The 18,740-nt window shown below is 42.8% G+C and overlaps 1 protein-coding gene across 4 annotated transcripts in view; it reads left to right on the forward strand.

Moving 5' to 3' along the window:
- The window catches only part of Ryr3 (ryanodine receptor 3), a 565,647-nt gene that overhangs the window by 412,326 nt on the left and 134,581 nt on the right, over nt 1-18,740 (forward strand). For all 4 annotated transcript variants that reach the window (XM_087207455.1, XM_087207452.1, XM_087207454.1 and 1 more), the window contains exons 44-50: nt 5,983-6,163; nt 7,319-7,427; nt 9,297-9,417; nt 11,312-11,481; nt 13,741-13,961; nt 16,454-16,544; nt 18,128-18,268. In XM_087207455.1, the coding sequence (XP_087063581.1) occupies nt 5,983-6,163; nt 7,319-7,427; nt 9,297-9,417; nt 11,312-11,481; nt 13,741-13,961; nt 16,454-16,544; nt 18,128-18,268 (1,034 nt within the window). The remainder of the gene's footprint in view (nt 1-5,982; nt 6,164-7,318; nt 7,428-9,296; nt 9,418-11,311; nt 11,482-13,740; nt 13,962-16,453; nt 16,545-18,127; nt 18,269-18,740) is intronic.

Consider the following 18,740-nt stretch of genomic DNA (forward strand, 5'->3'; position numbering starts at 1 on the left):
AGTTGATTTCATCAACTTAGTGAGAATATCCATAATAATAGGTGGGTTTTATTATATCTGAGACACCTCAGTTCTAACTTAAGGTCTCCATCTCATTCAAATTTTATTTCACTTTTTATTTTTTAAAAGATCCATGTGGACCCATACTGTAGACACACAGGCAAAATTTTGGCATGATTCTATAATTAAATACTAGTCTTCAAAATGCCTAGGCTACTGTGTCACTCCACCTTGAGTGATATCCCTTAGTTCCTTGCCTCTACAGTCTACCTGTAAGCTCAGGTTGCCTAAGTATGCAGCCCTTGTTTTGTCATCTTCTCTGAATCCTGGACTTGTATATCCAGTTTCTTACTTGATCGTTCCACTTGAGGTCTAAGAGGCATCTCAGATGTCTAAATCTGTAATTATTCCTCCAAATTTGTTCTTCCCCAAGGATTAGCCATCTCCTTAAATAGGACTCCTTAAATAGGACTGCCACTTTTCAGCTATTCAAAACAAATCTTAGATGGATTCTTTTATTCAACATTTCCACTTATTCCCATATCCAATCCATCAGCAAATTCTTTTGGTTCAGTGTCTAGAAGATTTCTGAAATCCATCTGCTTCCCCCCAGTTCCACTGGCCACATCCTACTTGAAGCTGTCGTTATCTTCCACTGGGGCCATTACTGCCCTTGCATAAGAACTGAACTCCTCTTCCTCTTCTCACTCATGTACAGTATCAGCGTGCCTCTGCCTCATAATCAGTAACATCAAAATCTCATTGGTATTGGACAATAAGCAATAATTCCATGTAAGTCTTCACGATAGTTGGGAAGCACTGCTGCAGGTCTGTAATAGCTCCATTCTGCCTTTCTCAGTCTGAGGTCCAAGCTTCACCATCTTGTCTACCACTTGCCCAGTGTTGCTAGACAGTGATTAGAATGTAATGGGCTCAATGAATGGTAAATTAATGACAAATGGATAAACAATCCCTGGTTTGTTCTGTGCACTATCACAGTAGTTTATGGATGCATCCCCAGTTCCTCCCTTCCCAGGCTGCTTTGACGGCCCTAAGGAGAAGATACCATGTCTTCACTACTTGTAATGATTCTGTTCATACAAGTCTCCTACATATCAAAAATTGACATTTACCAAAAAAAAGATTTTGGGTCCTGGCCATCACCTCTGCATTATTATGCTCTAAGTCAATGGCGGTGAATGTATGGCACACATGCAGCAACAGACTGCTTGTCATTGAAAACTGTAAAAGGTTCACCATCTCTACTCTAAGTTAACTGAACAAGAGTATCTCTAGAGTTATTCATACTGGGCCTCCAGTGTTCTTTCTCTACACCAGCTCTTCATTGGGGGATCTCTTTGAAATCTGGGGAAGTAGCTGAGAAAGGCTGACAGTTGCTCTGGTGACACACTTGTAGATAGTCATCCTCGGTCTTTCCTCCATCATGTCCAGCCTCTACCTTGAGTCTCAGTGAATTCTGTTCATTTGTTCCAGAAATATTTTTGAATACCTATTATATGTCATATGTTAGAAAGACCCTGGAGTATTCAGCATTAGATAATTCAGACTTAAGGCCCTATTGTTATGGAATATACAGCCCAGTGAGAAAATGAGGCACAAAGGAAGAATGCAGGGTATTTGAGAACACGTCTCTGGCCCTCCCAAGTTTCAGCTGTTCCTGATGGTGAAGTGGACCCCCAATGAAGTGCTAGTGTAGAGAAAACACTGGACGCCCAGCATGAAGGAGTCTAGAGATACTCATGTTTAGTTAACTTAGAGCAGATGATCCTTTTAAAGCTTTCAGTGATAACAATGGCTTGTGTCTAGATGTCCCTCCAAAGCCTCAGTCATAGGTGGCTTTTTCAGAGGTGGCTGGATCTAGAGTATGTGCCACTGGGACTGACTCATGGTGCAACACTAGGCTCAAGGGTGCTAGGATTCAGGGTGTGAGTGCTACCCACCCTAAGTAGTCTGGATAAGAACAAAGGGGCAGAGAGACACTGTTAAAGTTGCTTTGCTGTCTTCTGTCTCAATGAACCGTTGCCCCTCTGTCATGTGCCACCTTGCCTTGGAGCCAGTCAGTTATGGACTGAAACCTCTACTGTGAGCTAAATAAACCTTTCCTCCCTTAACTTGTGAGTGTTGGGTATTTTGTCTCAGCAATGAAAGAAAAGTAACTAAGACATGGAGTTACCTAGTTCAAGGGTTTATGCCAAAGGAATGAGAAGAAAGGGAACATTCCAGCTAAAGGAACATTAAAACAGAAACTGTATTTTGAGCACAGAGTAAGAAATAGTGATGGGATGAAGATAAAATCATTGCATTTCTATTCATTGTCCCCGTGGTGGGTATGATTGTTTTAGCAGTATAAAATGGGAAAAATCATTTCCATTTCTATCCAAATACTTGGGAATATTGGCATCTTACAGTAGTAAGATGAACACAGCCTTGAGACACTTTGAGAAAATGCGCTATGAATATTTATGCTGTCATTAAGCTCATTATTCATTTTAGAACTCAAGCAAAAACATTACTGTAAGCCCTTGGGCAAAACTAGTTTAGCTCAAATCTTGCTCTCCCTTGAAAGATGCCCTTAAGGTCAATATTCGGCTTTACCAGAGTAGATATGGTTGGCAATCAGGCTTGGTGAGCTACAAGTCATTAGAAGGAGAATATTCTCCCTCTTCCAGTCATTTTATTCTTCCTACCTTATGAAGCTCTTGAAAATTATTTTCTTTGCTCCCCTCTCTAATTAGTGTCAATGTTATACTTCAGTTTCTTCCTGTTGTACGGTATGCTCTGCATCCCCTACAGATGTCCAAATGCAAGTCATCAAGAGATGGCTTCCAAGGTCACTTGTGAGAACCAACCTAATTACCTTAACTCTGAAGACATGAGACTCAGATAAAATAAGGCTAATTGGGCAAATGAACTTTAATAGCAAACTTACCTGATTTTTCAATGTCTGTTGCACCTTATGGTTCCATATGCCATCAAACTCCATTGTGCTGACCACTGTGGAAAGAGTCTAGTTGAATTCACCAGGCTGGTGAAAACTGACTGGCCCACACATATGGCCACCAGGTAACCGAAAGAATCAGAGTGCAGTATTTATATAAGCTTCATGCACAGGGTTGGCTTTTTTCCTCCGTCTTTGACTCCTAATTTTCCAGTGTTGGCTTCATTATTCTTATAATGAAAAGTGACAATTGAGAAGGCAGGTGTATGTGCTACATGGTAAGTATGGAAGGCCAGAAACTTTTGAAAGCAATGAACTGGGTGTTGAATCTAACTAAGAGTATCTGTTTTTAAATGTGTTATCCTATTTTATTGAAGTATTCTTCCTGTGATTAAACTGTATCAGATAAGTTCAATGAACAATACAACATGGACATCACCCTCAGCTTGTCACATAATCTAAGCTCTCTTACAAACTGCACAAAGTCATTAAACTTTTCCTTGTCTTCTGTCTTTCAAAAATACATTCTTTCCACCATACTGCTATTGTGATAATTTTACCCTTTTAACATATCCTGAGAACTTCTTTCATATTGATTCTAATTGAATACAAACTAATTCTTTTTAATATTGTACACTGGATGACACTTGAAGACAAAAGTTTTTTCCAAAACTTTCAGACTCTTCTTGAAGGATTGAGCTATAAAACAGTGAATGTATACTGATGAGCTATTGAAATTCAGTTTAATAAAAACTTTTCTGGATCAAGTTATATAATTCCAAAACATATAGTGGCCCATGCTTATGGTCTTGAATTTAAACAATAGTGCAGAAGGTTGGGTGGTAAAAGAGGATGTTGGGGACCGGGGATTTAGCTCAGTGGTTTTGCCACCTGCTGTGCAACCACAAGGACCCGAGTTTGATCCCCGGTACCAAAAAAAAAAAAAAGAGAATGTTGGCAAGCCAAGCCAAGCTCTAAGACAGAACAACAGCTGTATCTGTTGTTCAGCTCTCTGGGGCTGAGAGAAACATCAGGTATGTTCAAGTATGAATTTGAGTGAGAGATGAGGCCAGGTTAATTTCAAGCATTCAGACAGCAAGCTCAGCTCCCCCAATCAACTGGACATGGTGGGAGAATTCTCTTTGTATGAATTAGGCTAACAGATTCACTCTGAAACCACAAGGGCCATGAATATCTCAGCAGGACAGTTGAGACCCAGTGAGGTGGGGCCGTGTGCCTCCTCACACAGTGACCTGCTAAAAACCTGGGCAAGAAGCCAGGTGTTTTGGAAGGGGTTCCCATTCTCATCTTCTAATCACATTTCTAAGTTGATTCTTGAACATTTGTGTTAACCAGAATTTAAACTTCTGGGGTGCTTCTTAAGATGCATTTGCAAGTTATTTGTTGCTCCTCCTCCCAAAAGATGGAGCTTAATAATTCACCCTCTAAGTGCAAGCTCAACTTAGTGAATCACTTCTAGTGAATGGCATGTGGGAGAATAAGGATGGATTACCAGGTTACTAAAGACATCACAGCCTCTGCCGTACTCTCTCCTTGGATTCCTTGCTCTGTGGAAAGCCAGCCGCCATGATGGGAGAACGCTCGAGCAGCCCTACAAAGAGATCAGTCCAATAAGGAACCTAGGCCTGCACCCAACCTTCAGCAAGTAGCTGAGGCCTCTTCCTAACAGCCATGCAAGTGAAGTGGGAACCTGATGGTGCAGGCCCAGATAAGCCTTCAGAGACTGCAACCCTGGCCAACCCTGGGACTGCGGCCAAAGGGGAGATCCCAAGCCAAGACCACTGAGTTTAGTCTCCCAAATTCCTGATCTACTGAAACTGTGAGATAATAAATACTTATTGGTTTAGCCAAGGCTTACATGAGGATAAATAATAAAACAGCTTATCACAATGCAAACTCTATTCTATATCTCAGTCCTTCAAGAAATACCTTATTTCTTCAGGCTTCATTTAATATACAGTATCAAAAAGTCTTGCCTGTAAGTCTTGACTCAAGAATTAAATTCTCAGGCATAAATTAGAATTTTAACCAAGGCACAAGACATATTTTATGAAGTTTGAGTGTGCTGTGGAGCTGCTTTGGAACGTAAGAATTGGACCTGAGGAGCAGTGGCCACCCCTTCCTGAGTGCCCCAGTTCCACGGCTGAATGTGTTCCAGCACCAGGGAGTGGGACCCTGTCTTAGTTGTCTGATTCATCCTAGAAGGATACAGGATACAGTTCCTCAACTTTTATGTTCCCTCGGAGCTGCTGTAGGAATAATCAAGAGAACTTTACCCATGAGATTCTCTATCTGGATGAAATTTCAAAAATTCTGTGAAGTCCATATGCACAAACCTGGTTGTTCTAGGGCAGAGGTGGGGACCATATGGCACGTGTGAAGCAGCAGACACGCAGAGCCCTCTCTCTGTGAGCACATGAGCCAAGTGTATGAGTTGCTTTTCCTAAGCTAAAACCTCAGCATTCAGGTTTAATTACAGTGTTGGCACTTTGTGATACATAAGTGGATTTGGGATTGCGGTTTGGCCCTCTGTCTCTAAAAGGTTCAGCATGGCTGTTCAAGGGTGTTTATTAGACCCAGCGACAGTAATAGAGTCACAAGCTAACATGGCATTTCCTAGAAGTTAGCTAAGGACACCAGCCTAATTTATCACCTTACTTCTTTTCAAGGAAGAAGGCAAATTAGTATCTCTTCATGACGTTAATGAAGAGTTAAACTTCTCATGTTCTCTAAGTCACTTATGACTGAATCATTGTTCCATAGCAGACTAAGTAGTGTATTATTTTCCAAAATCCTGAGCAGAAGAGTAAAATTCTATTCTACAATATTTAATCTTACAATAAATAGATGCTGACTTAATTTGTCAGAGCTCACCTTTCTTTCATTGATAATTCCTCAAAATCTTAAGGTTAGGTAACTCTTCTCCCCGCTCATCAACTGGAGTAAGTTCTGGGGCCATCCTTTCTGGTAAGAAGGAAACAATGCCTCTCTCTTCTCCTCAGGTGAGAGTGTGGAAGAAAACGCTAGTGTTGTGGTCAAGCTGCTCATCAGACGCCCAGAGTGCTTCGGGCCAGCCCTGCGGGGCGAAGGTGGAAATGGCCTGTTGGCAGCCATGCAAGGGGCCATCAAGATCTCTGAGAACCCAGCACTCGACCTCCCCTCCCAGGGATATAAGAGAGCAGTGTAAGTGGAGGCAGTTGCTTCTGGGCTGGACATGCTGGGTGAGTTCCCAGGGTCAGTATGTGGATGATTAAGGAGGTATCAGTAACTTCCCCCACTAGAAAAAGCATAGACTTTTTGTGGTTGTTAAAACATTAAAAATCACTTTGTCAAGCACATTACTATCTTGACTCTTCCAGCGAGCTGAGTGACAGTGTCTTTATCTTCTTCAATTTCCCTGCTCCATTAGGCCCAGGTAGCAGGTCTTGAGGGCAGAGAATCCTCTTGGCTCCATGGCAGCTTCCCATGGTGTCAGCGCCTCACAGAGTCGTCCTGGAGGAAGCTGTGTGGAGGCTCAAAGGCCATGGCCAAGGGTACAGTCTTTGTCACCTCCAGTTCATTTGCTTCAGTATTTTAAACTGTGGTGTCTTATCCCACACCTCACTTTGAAAACAGGTAATGCCCTCCACTTCCCCTTCTGAAAGTTCTCAGGGAAATGTTGCGGTTTGATTCCTCAATAGAGAAAAAAGAATTGTGGATTACGAAAAGTCATCATTTTAATAACCTTGGTATTTAAAAGTTAAGTGTGGAGTTGCTAGGTAATCTGATTGTCTCGTTATTTAGACGTGCCCTTCCTGTGTCTTACGGTAACTTCCTTTTCTTTATCACAGTCTCTAGATTAGACCCCAGGATTTACAGAATGTGTGTTACCCAGCACAGGTAGCTTTCCAGGCTACTGGCTTTTTCTTTGTCAGCAGTTACGGTAGGTGACCCAGTAGACTGGAACCCAAAGCATATGCTGTTCCAACTTGCTTGTGTAGCACGAGAAAGAAACTGAGGTCCGCAGTTATGGCCTGTTAGCAGCACAACCAGGGCACAGACTCAGCCCTTCCAACGCCTTGTCCACTGTGGCTGCCGTGTATATTCAGAGAGAGAATAAAGAAGTATCCAAACTCATGCCTTCAATTCATAGGCTTCTAAGGATGTCAAGACAAATATTGGGATCCTTTGAGCTTAGTGAATAAAACCACCTTTCCACCTTCTGAAAGGAGAGGTTCCAAGGGAAGGTTTGTCTGAGGCTCAAGAAGAGCAGAGTGTTTCTATCTAAGCCACACATTTCTATAACACGGTGGGCCTGCTGGGTCTCACACCTCCCCTGTGTTGATTCTTTCTCTGCAGCACAGAGGACCATGAAGAGGAAGAGGAGATTGTGCATATGGGCAATGCAATTATGTCATTTTATTCAGCTCTTATAGATCTCCTGGGCCGCTGTGCTCCTGAAATGCATGTAAGTGACAGAGTTCCCAGAGGGCAGCTTTGAGAAACCTGAGCCAAGAAATACTGTCAGTGTCTTGAACATAATTTCTTCCTCTGTGCCTGGCATTTGCTAGCATTCCTTTCTCTAGGTCATATAACATCAAAGTCTTTTCCATCTCTAAACCCTAACGGTGCAGCTTTCTAAGGACAGATTTCTGCTAGGGTCCTTATATGTGTGGTGTCTCTGTGGCATTCGCTGGACATATCCTCTACACATTTTGTTTCCATCACCTCCCAAAATTATGGTTTTTGTCCCTCAGTTTGGTCAAAATGTGATTCTTGCTCATGGCCATCAGGAGTGACCTCATGAGGTCCAAGGGCATCATGGTGAGGATACTGTAATATGGAAAAATCATCTTTTCTTGATGACCATAGCACTCAGCTCCAAGACAACAGTCTCTCACCAGGGTTCATATCTGATTAGCTTCCTGAGATAGACTTTTTTACAGATGCACAGGAATGGTTCTATTTCATGGGATACCTTCTTGGACTTTCAGTGTTGCTCTAAAAAGTGTGTTCATTCGCTTCCCTTTTAACCCCTCCTGAGGGCTTACAGGGTTAGCCTTATTTCACATAAAGCCTTACATCATAAATGAGAGAGGAAACATTGCTCTCCATGTAAAAGGAAAATCTAAATCTTGGAAAAGAAGGCTGCACAAAATTCTTAGGATTCCATTGCCTATGGGGGCAAAGAAGCCTTATCCACATAGGCCTGGCTTTCCACTCCTGTGTCTCCTAGAAACAACCAGGGAAACAGCAGGGTGAGCGGCAGTCTTGGGAGGGAAAGTGTCCGAGACACTCTGTGATCCTACTCTAGCTCTGATCATGCATTCTCAGCACCTCCTGGCTTATTCTCAGGCAGGATGGAATGGCTGAGCCACCAGAGCTCATCGGGAAGGGGTTCCTCCTGCTTGCCACTCTCCCCGAACACTGTGCGCACACACACACACACACACACACACACTCTCTCTCTATCTCTCTCTCTCTCTCTCTCTCTCACACTGACTTCTCTGTGGCCCCTACTCTGTCAGTAGAGGGAGGGAAAGGAAGATGCCATCCTCACTAACAGCTTCCTGTATATGCACAGAAAAGAGAGGTGCAGCCAGAGTGGGCACATAGGGTTCTCCTTTCTCTGGGGCCACCCAGCACCATAGCCCAGGACATCACCAGCCCACATGGTATAGACCATGTCCTGAGTCCCTGGCAGCTCAGTTCCTAGCAGATGGCGCACTGTCCCCACTGCAGAGACCATGCATGTTGGAAGATGTGTGTGCACCAGGGTCCATGCTGCTTGGCACATTAGGGTCTGTACAGACCAGGTTATCCACCCAGGATGGCTCCACTGACAGACTCAATTCTCTCTGACATTCTCTATAGCCCTCTTGCCACCCAGCATTTGTCAAACTCCGGGGGAACTAAAAAATCATAAGCCATTTCTATGTTTACCAGAATTCTGTTGCACTGTAGCAACATTGTCAATGCTTTTGTCACCATACCTGTGAGCACCCGCAGTGGTGCAGTCGCACTGAGAAAGAAAGCCACCCGCAGGCAGTGTATTTGCTGCTGAGACTTAATACCTTAACTGATAGCCATTCCAGCCACACCAAAGGAATCAAACTGCCCCTCCATCAGTCATTCCCTCAGTAACAGCTCTTCTGGAAAATACAGAGAAAGCTCCTCTTTTTCTCTGTGGCCACAATGTCTGTGGCAATTAGAAGAGTACAGAGGTGTACTCCTGCCCTTAAGGAGACCATTTTCCTGCCAGAGGAGTGGAGGTGGAGTGGAGGGGAGGTGTAAGAATTTCAAGTATCTCATCCCTTTCTCCGATCCTGCATTACAGCTTATCCAGACAGGCAAAGGGGAAGCCATCCGGATCCGGTCCATCCTGCGCTCCCTGGTCCCCACGGAGGACCTGGTTGGGATCATTAGCATCCCCCTGAAACTGCCTTCCCTGAATAAAGGTAGGGAAGCATCTGCAGGCTGAAGCCGCCCTAGCCCAGCATCCACTTTTGGGGCAGGCTGCTCAGGAAAAATGTCTCGCTCTTTTTCCAGTGATGAATACTTTTCTCCTCTATGCTCTAGCTGGCTTCTCTCTCATCCATATCACCCCTGTGTCAAGGTGACTAAACTTATATCCAACAGGGAAAAATGGATGTCACCATCTAACCCAATGAAGTAGGTGGACAGAATAGGGAAAATGAAATCTCTCACCATGGTCCTCCTTCCTTTGCCTCTTTGAGCCTCAGATGGTGGTGGCAGCAGGGGCAACAGCCAGGCAGACTGTCTCTGCCACAGTCCAGAATGCCTCACACTGGGGTTCATGAAGGGTTTTTTCCCAAATGCTACACGTGATATTTGACATCAGTCATCTTTGTAAAACTCTCCCAGAATATAGCATTGTTTCTCCAAGTCACTCCACCTGCTGTCTGGCAGGTGGAAGAATTGAAAAGATGGCATGCCTCTACCTGTTGCAGTGTTTCCCCCACGGATGTTCAATATTTTTGTTTATTTGCATATTAATAAAAGGGTTGAGGTCAAAGAAGTTTAGGAATACATTGCATTTTTATAACCTCATGAAGCACAGTAGGATTATAATGTCTCTGAGAAAACTAATGAACAGATGTTGAGCTCAATGTTTTCCGAACATGTAGTGTTTTCTTCTTTTTAGCACAAAACACTCATTAATACCCCTCAAAATGTATGTTCCTTGGTGTTCAAAACACCAAGCAAGCTTGAGCACTCATAACGGCCTCCGCCATTCAGCTCTGGCGCCCTCTGGTGGTTGATGAGGGAGATTCCAGCAGCTGCTCCCTTCCCTGCTGCCTTCCCGTTGCTCCACTCTGATTTGTCGGCTGGAGCACTTCATCTTTGTGCTTCCCGGAGTACCTTATAAGGTTCCACACCTTTCTAGTATAATATTTACATATTCTGTCACTGTACTTAGTCAGTCAGTCGGGGGCTCTCTGATCTAAGTTTTTGGTGCAAGCAAAACAGGAGGAGGAAGACTTTGTTAAATCCTCTTTCAAAGTCCTATCTTTTTTCTCCAATCAAGCAATTTTTATTTTCTTCGTGGAATTCCCTACTTTATTTTGAACCTCTTTATTAAAATCAAATTAGAGTTTGTGGGTTGTCTAATACATAGATAGCAAACATTTTAGAGCTTTCAATGATACAAACTGCCCACTGTGGCACACGTGCCATAGGTTCCCCACCACTGATATAATATAAGGACCACCTAAATCAGATAATTGTTTCCAAATGCTGAAAAAAAATTATTTTTATGTTCTTTATGATGTAATGGCAAGGCATACTATTAAATATAACCTGCCTTCATTAACATTTTATCACTCATTTATGTCTTCAGTCAACAAAGCAATAAATCAAGCTTGGATTCTTAGCCTTTGCCTGTTTCTGTGATGTTAATATTCTCATCATGGCCATTTTCAAGCTACCAATGTGGTATCACTGAAGATGGAGTTGGGATGAGAATGTGTCTAGCACAACATCACATTGTTTCTAACAGAAATGCAATTGATAAAAATGACCTCAAGAATAGAGTTTACAGTAAAAGTGTTAGGAAGTGATGAGTGAAAAGTATTTGTTTCCTTTTTTAAGTGTAACTCAAATTGTGAATTTAAAATTTTGAATAATGGACATGTTTAATAACTGACTCACAGCATTCCTGGAATTTTAGCAATTGGCTCTTGAACCCAGAATAAGCTGGCTCCAGCAGGACACTGTTGTTTCCAAAATTCCTGCCGTTTATTAGAATAAGCCATAGACAGACGAGCTCTGTATGTTGCCTTTTGAGACTGTGGAGGTGGCAAAGAGGAAATGACATTTTCTGCCTTTCAGATGGGTCAGTCAATGAGCCCGATATGGCGGCCAACTTCTGCCCTGACCACAAGGCACCCATGGTGCTGTTCTTGGACCGTGTTTATGGCATTAAGGATCAAACTTTTCTGCTCCATTTGCTGGAGGTTGGATTTTTACCTGACTTAAGAGCCTCTGCCTCTCTAGATACAGTAAGTTGCTAAAGTGGGAAAAAAAAATCCTTTCTCCACATTGTAAAATTAGTAGAGTGGACTTAGAAGCAAATCCTTTCTACCTACTCACTGACTATATTTTGGTAGCCTGCTTTTAACAGGGAGAAAAACAGTGGCACCAAGAAATGGAAGATCTTAGTTTGATGTGGCCAGAAATTTCAATGTAGGTACAGTACGTATGACTTCAAATATTCAGTCCAGCTCCTTCAAGCAGTCTTTCAGCCTCGGCAGTATTTGCAGGGAGTGGGCTCCTGTTCATTGTAGAATGCTTTGCAGCATCCCAGGCCTCTACCTACTAGATACCAGAGGCATTCCAATTCCCTACTCCCCACCCCTGCCAAAACCCATTCCAGATATCACCAGATGTCCCCGGATGAGAACTTGGCTGTATAGCTTTTGGAAAGGGATGGCTGGTGCGTTTCAGGCTGGAAATTCTCTTCCCACCCTCCCCTCTTAGCTTCATGTATTGGAAAGTACAGTAATCCAGCATCAACAGGCACCAAGACAGGAGGCCCCAGGAGAAAAAAAAAATGACAGATCTGATGCCACGCCTTAGGACTAAACAGAAAAATAATGTGCCTGGAGTTCTGAGTCTGAGAAGAAAGACAAGCTAGATAAGCTTAGTTCTAAAACATATTCCACACTAGCTCAGGGTTTTAAGTTTATAAGAGGTTACACCTGGCGTCCAGCCTCTGGAAGTGTGAGCTCTATGGTGGTTGGTCAGCAGCCAGTACCTTAACTGGGATGGATTCCATCAAAAGGGTTCCCCAGAACAGTAAAGCAGCCTGAGCCCCAGCCCTAGTGGATTCTCCATTCAGGAATGGAGATCTTTCTGTAGCATATAGCTGAGAAATGGTGCATCCACAAAGCTGTGAGGGAGCACATAAGCCTTTTGGATATTTAAAACAATGTATCTACCACTACTTTTGTTTTGATATTTTCTATAAATTTCCTGATCTAAAAAATAATATTTTTGACTTATGGGACCTCCCCAAGTTTCCTGTTAAGGCATTTAATTTTTTTTAGATCAAATAAATAGCAAATGCTATTTTAGCATCTGGTATTCAGCCACATGCTTGTCCAAGCACCATCTGCAACAAAAAGGTTTTATATTCAGTTCCTCAGCACGCAGATATTCATGCATTCTCATTTTAAAACTTTGAAGCCACTAGAATCAAAGCTCTGCTTTCCTCATTTTAACAACTTTGTCTATGAAAGTGATAAATGTAAAACAAGCTATTTCTTCCAGCATGATTAACAAAGCATCTAGAAGACAAACTCGATAATTAATGGGAACACCCAGAAATGTGTACAGTTCAAAGAAAACAGCTTTTCAAATCACAAGTTGGAGAAAATACGTTACAGATAGAATGGCTGCAATAATCACAGGAAATAATGATAATATTTTATCTCTGTGGATCTCAAGGTCTCTTTTGAAGTTCTGCAGTTTTCAAGATGGTAGTTAATCGTGCTTTGGCTATATTTGGTGTCACTGAATGGGTCTTCCCTTGAATTCAGCCTGTCCATCTAAATAAACAAAAGAGAACATTGTGAGCCAGATTTATGGCATAGTTTTAGAAAAGGCCATAGAGTTCTGCTCATTGTTATACTTTTTCCATGTGGAGTTAGGTTTCTGTTTGTGAGAAGAATCTACCCTCAAGACATTTATCAGGTTGTAAACTGCTCAAATGTTTTTAAATTACCTGATGAGGGTCACAGTTCAACTTTCTCTTTATAAAGCTGTCACCAAACGGGTGAATTTGAGAAGCTGCTTGACCTGTAAACGCTTATTAATCTTCAGATCACAAGAGGGCAACGTGTAAGTCCCCGTAAGGTGAGAGATGAGAGACAAGAGCTGAAGCTGGAAGGGTAAAGCTGAGGCCCCGCAGCGACGGGCAGGCATCCCAGGTGTCAGGTTACAGTGACCATCGCCTGGGTTCAGCAGTACTTTACAATTTGCCTTTGAGGGAAGCATGTAGGATCATTCAGGATTCAGATAGCTTTTGCTCTTTGCTTTTGGGGGGTTTTTTTTCTTTTACATTTTTTAAGATGTTACTTAAAATGCAAAAGCAGAATAGCCCTGCTGACCAAGTGGAAAGTTATTCACTGTTGCTGTGAAACGTGAACCAGCCTGAAACGTGTGTCAGTCTCCTCGAACTCCAGCGTGGAAGCTCAGTACCCAGGGCAGACTTGGCCGCTCTCCGACAGGTCACTAAACACCGTGGTTCCCTTTCCCAGGTGTCCCTCAGCACCACAGAGGCTGCGCTGGCGCTCAACAGGTACATATGCTCTGCGGTGCTCCCACTCCTTACGAGATGTGCCCCGCTCTTTGCTGGGACCGAGCACTGCACCTCTCTGATTGACTCTACACTGCAGACCATATATAGGCTCTCCAAGGGACGCGCCCTCACCAAAGCGCAGAGGGACACCATAGAAGAATGTTTGCTTGCCATTTGCAAGTAAGTATCCATCTTTGGATTCTGGGTGTGCATCCATCCCAGGTACGCTCTATCGGATAATCTAAACACTGGCGATACAGTCTGGGGAAGCTGCCAGGCCTTCACCATCCACCCACCAACCCTCTCCAGCACCTCCTTTTCGGATGTGCCTGGTGTCTTTTCGCCACAGACTCTTCCTGTGAGACAGGGGAAGGGCAAGCTCGGGCTTTAGCACATAGAGGTGCCAGTGCAGGGGAGGAGACTGCTTTAGATTATGAAATAATTGTTCAGTGCCCAAGATTATCCCCCAAATAAATAAAGCAGATTTGTTCATTCTCCAAAAGAGGGGACTCTCTATACCTTCCTCTCAATTTTTTTTCTGTGAGTATAAAACCACCCTAGGTTTTTAAAAATTATTAAAAAGGGCAATCTCGTGCACTTCAAATGTAATGATGGTCCCTACATTTAAGATGCTTTATTAAAATGAACCTGTATCTGCTGTTTTTGCATCTTCTAAAGCCCATAGGCTTCAGCTGTCTCAGGCATGAGCTGTGTCACTATGCAGTGCTATCCTGTCTGCCTGTGTGGGGAGTGGAAGAAAGGAAGGGCGATTAGGCCCAAACCTCTCTGCAATCCCCTTCCAAAGTCAGGTCTTTTACTCTGTTTCGTTCATTTCCAGATTACTAGGATAACTGATAGAGAGTTAATTTACTTGGATTATGTTTGGTCTTGCAAGAGAGACAGAGCTTGGCAGACACACTGATATACCTCTAGGAATTATAAGGAACTATGTTTTCTACTTTGCCATTACAAAGGGAAGATAATGACCCCACTACTGATTTACTGTATGTGGGCCTCCGCATTGCTTCCTAAGGGTGGCAAAGGGACATAGGGTCTAATAAGTTTACCCAGGAGGAAACGCCCCCTGTCAGCATCAGTTCTGCACTCAGTTGGTAACTGCTTCAGGGAACAGCTGCAGACCATGTTCTACCTCTTGCTAGAAACGAACTCGGTGTGTTTCTTAGGAACTACACCAGCCAGGGAGCTGCGCTTCCCTACCCGAGCTATTTCATAGTCCAAAATTATGTTGATGGAGGAACCAGTCTGACCTGTAAACATTTTCAAAGAAATCAGACTTTGAGGAAATTAGAAGTTTATGTTGAACTTAAAATACAGCCCGTATTACTGTACTTTTAGGGTCTGGCACACTTCTTCCTAACTGTACTCTAGAGACAGCAGACAAACTGATACTTAACTAGACTGTGCAGCTTTGTTTTGTTTTTTTTGTCTGGGGACTGAACTCGGGACCTTGTGCTTGCAGGGCAGGCGGCAGAACCACTGAGCTAGATCCCTGGCCCCGTGTTGTTAATTTTTAATAAGCCAGGAATCTGTAGAGTTACAGAATTTTTGCACTCCTTATTTTATTCAAGTTAGTCAATCTTGGGTGATACCTGCTAAATATCTGAACGATAATGTGAGGCAGTGGGTGAATTTTCAATATAATCACTAGATTCAGAGATCAGGCTACTTGGGACATATTATGAGGAGCCTTCTCAGCCCAGGGCTTTTCATACCAAGGCTAGCTCTAGGAAAAACTGTGAAACAGATGGGTTTTGTTTCCCATCTCCATCAACAGCCATCTTCCTTATTATAAATGGTTCAAGGGTTTGCTCCCTGGCATCCTTCCTTAATGTCAGTCATTACCTTGCCCGCATGGTTTCCTAGGCATCTGTGGAGGGAATTCACGGGTTTAGAAACCAAACTTATATAGAAAATTGTGTGAGTGGACAGGTGTGTGCACTTTTCTCTGGAGTCTATAAGTTGCATGAGGCTTCACAAAGGTGTGACGACCTTTAAATAAAAGCTAATGAATGTTGCCTTTCTCTCCTTCATCTCAGAATTTAGTTGCACCAAATACCACAAGCATGAATTCTGTAAGTTAATCAAGTATTCTTTAATTAATTCTTGGGTTTGTCTTTTAAGCCATTGTTTAGAGAACAAGCCTCAACCCAAAGAAATAACTCCAAAAGTGAGAATTTCCTGAAACAGATTGCAATGTGGAGTGCTTTAAAGCTCACAGAAAACCCTGCACCAGTAGGTGGCCTCGGACTCCACCAAGATGGCTGCTGAGCCCTATCTGCTCTTGTAGAATTCAGGATTGTTGATCCTTAGAGATGCCCACACAATTAGCTACACCTTCTTTCTGTAATATCTTTTGCATATAATCACTAACTGTATTTTAAGTACCCACAGAGCTTAGAACATTTGTCATATGGTGGTTGGATACTTTAGGTATCCCAACTCATTAGCACATGTCCTTCTTTCTGAATTTTAACTGCAGTCAGTTTTTAAAGTATTTTATCATCCATTGTTTATCCAATAATCTTCTGTCTAGGAGCTGTTTTGAGTGCTTAGCCCAATATAGGGTTATTATTGAAAGCCTCTTTCATTCCTCCTTCCTTTGTTCTGTATTATTTGTTTTCTTTTGTTCTTTTTCTTAATCCGTACTGCAGTCACTTGAGGCCTTCCATGTTACAACAGCTCCTACGACGTCTGGTTTTTGATGTTCCACAGCTCAATGAATACTGCAAAATGCCTCTGAAGGTAAAACTCACTCTTCTCACAGAAATGCACTCCACGCCACAGGAAATGTGCTTTTTCTGGCATATTTTCACAATTTGGGGAACAAAATGCAGATTAAATGAGTTTCACTCCTTTAGGTTGACAGCTAATAAGATGCAATCCACAAAATCAAACTTGTTCTTGAACGTCCAGTTTCAAGAGATATTTGTTATATTCATTCAGTGCTTCCGTGTTCTTTAATTGCTTTTCACTGGCTACTAATGTTTTAGCAGTGGTTGGTGAAGCAACTTGGATTTGTATCTTCCTGATTTAATTAGGTTTTCAGAAGATTTTCAATCTCAAAAAGCTTCGAAAGTCCTGTGATTTATCTTTCAAAGAAGATAAAATGTCCCATTTCTGTATTGTTTTGTGCTTTTTTTCCCCTTGTAACAGATCCTTTTTACTTTCTAAGTTGTGTCTTTCTTTATTAAGGAAAAGAACACAGAACCCTGTTTTTGTTTCCTCATCCCTGTTTTCTCACAAATTGTAAATATTTTATCACTGCACCAAGAGCATCTGTCCAGGTGGTGGCAGAATCAGCCATGCACCCAGGCGGACAGTGTTTTACCTTTCACTGTGAGGCTGTACTGTATTTGTACATCCAGAAGTGTCCTGAAAATCCTCCCTCACCACCTTACTAGAACTTTTTCTTCTTCTCCAAAATACTTCAGGAAAAGACTTAAGGAATCATTTTGTTGGGACAACAAAAATTTCAAGAAGTCTTTCGTTCAATCCCGTGTTTGTGCCAGGAAGAAAACAGATTGTATGACATCAGATTCCGTAGTCCTCCAAGGCCTAGTTCTCTCTAACATAACAGTCCCAATTTTAATCTCAAAAATTACTTTAGCTGAAAACCATGGTTTGCCCAGCTTTATTTCCTCTACAGGCCTCTGCTACTAGCTGGACACTGGCTCCTAAGAGGGATTATTGATACCACTCAATAAACTCACTTTTACTTCTCATGTCAATGGGATTTTTCTTAGAGAATGTGGATCCCACCAGCTGGGAACAGAACATTACTGGTGCATTTCTGCCCTCTACTGGCCATATGTGAAACTGCTATAACAATGGAAGGCTGGAGAGAGAAGAGCCAAGGAAGCCTTGAGTAGTTATGGGTGTAGAGAAAATCTCCAGATCCACAACTTGCTAGCCATCAATACCCTCTCCAAGTCAGTACCCCTCAGGACCTGCCATAAACAAAGGGCTCAGAAGAAATTCTCACAGCTGACTGGTTAGAACAGCACACATTTCCACCTTTCCGAGGGTAGCCATTTCTCACTTGCAGGAGAAACAGCTCTTCTTCATTTTCCGGTAATTACTTAAGGCACATCAGGAGACTCGAGAATTAATCAGGCTGATGCAGCTCAAGCTAGAGCTCATTGAGCACAAGAGCAGATCCTTCTGAGTGGGACCCGAAGGGTCACTTTGTAGACCACCCAGCTGTTTCAGATGTTGGTTTCATTCTCATGATCTCTGCATACTATTTTATTCTCCCCTGCATGTGTTTGATGCCTGTGGATTTCCTCTCCTACTCCACTGGTGCAATCCTGTTCTGAACCTCCCAGCTTCTGACGAATCACTATGAGCAGTGCTGGAAGTATTACTGTCTGCCTTCAGGATGGGGGAGCTACGGGCTGGCCATGGAGGAGGAGTTGCACCTCACAGAGAAGCTCTTCTGGGGGATTTTTGACTCCCTCTCCCATAAGGTAATGACAGTGCATTTGCTGAACAAAAAGGAAGGATCTCAGTGACCCAGGAACATAAAAATAATGATGGTTAGCATCTGTTAAGCTTTACAGTGTGCTGGGAACTATGCTACCTACTTCACAGGTGTATACAGTAATCCTTACCCCAACTCTCTAAAAAGGATCTACAGTCAATCCTCATTTTTCAGGTGGAGAAAAGTCTTAGAACAGAATAACTGGCCAGACACACAAAGCTAATACAAGGGAGAGCAATCACCAGTAGCATTTGCTACTTCCGGTCTTGATGACTTACTAACCTCCCTATTGTTTCCCTCCACACTTGGCATGACTCCTATTAGCCAGGCTTCTCTGAAGTCCTGACATCTGCCTGGATGGTGGGTGAAGGAACATTCAGGAAACTTAAAGCCATTCTGGAGAATCGCTTCACAGATTCTCATTTAAAGAAGCGGTTGAGGGGAAACGCAGAGCCTCT

This window comes from Heterocephalus glaber, unplaced genomic scaffold (assembly GCF_053883595.1).
Source record: "Heterocephalus glaber isolate CG9 unplaced genomic scaffold, H.glaber_assembly_v1.0 deba00000809, whole genome shotgun sequence".
NCBI lineage: Eukaryota > Metazoa > Chordata > Mammalia > Rodentia > Bathyergidae > Heterocephalus > Heterocephalus glaber.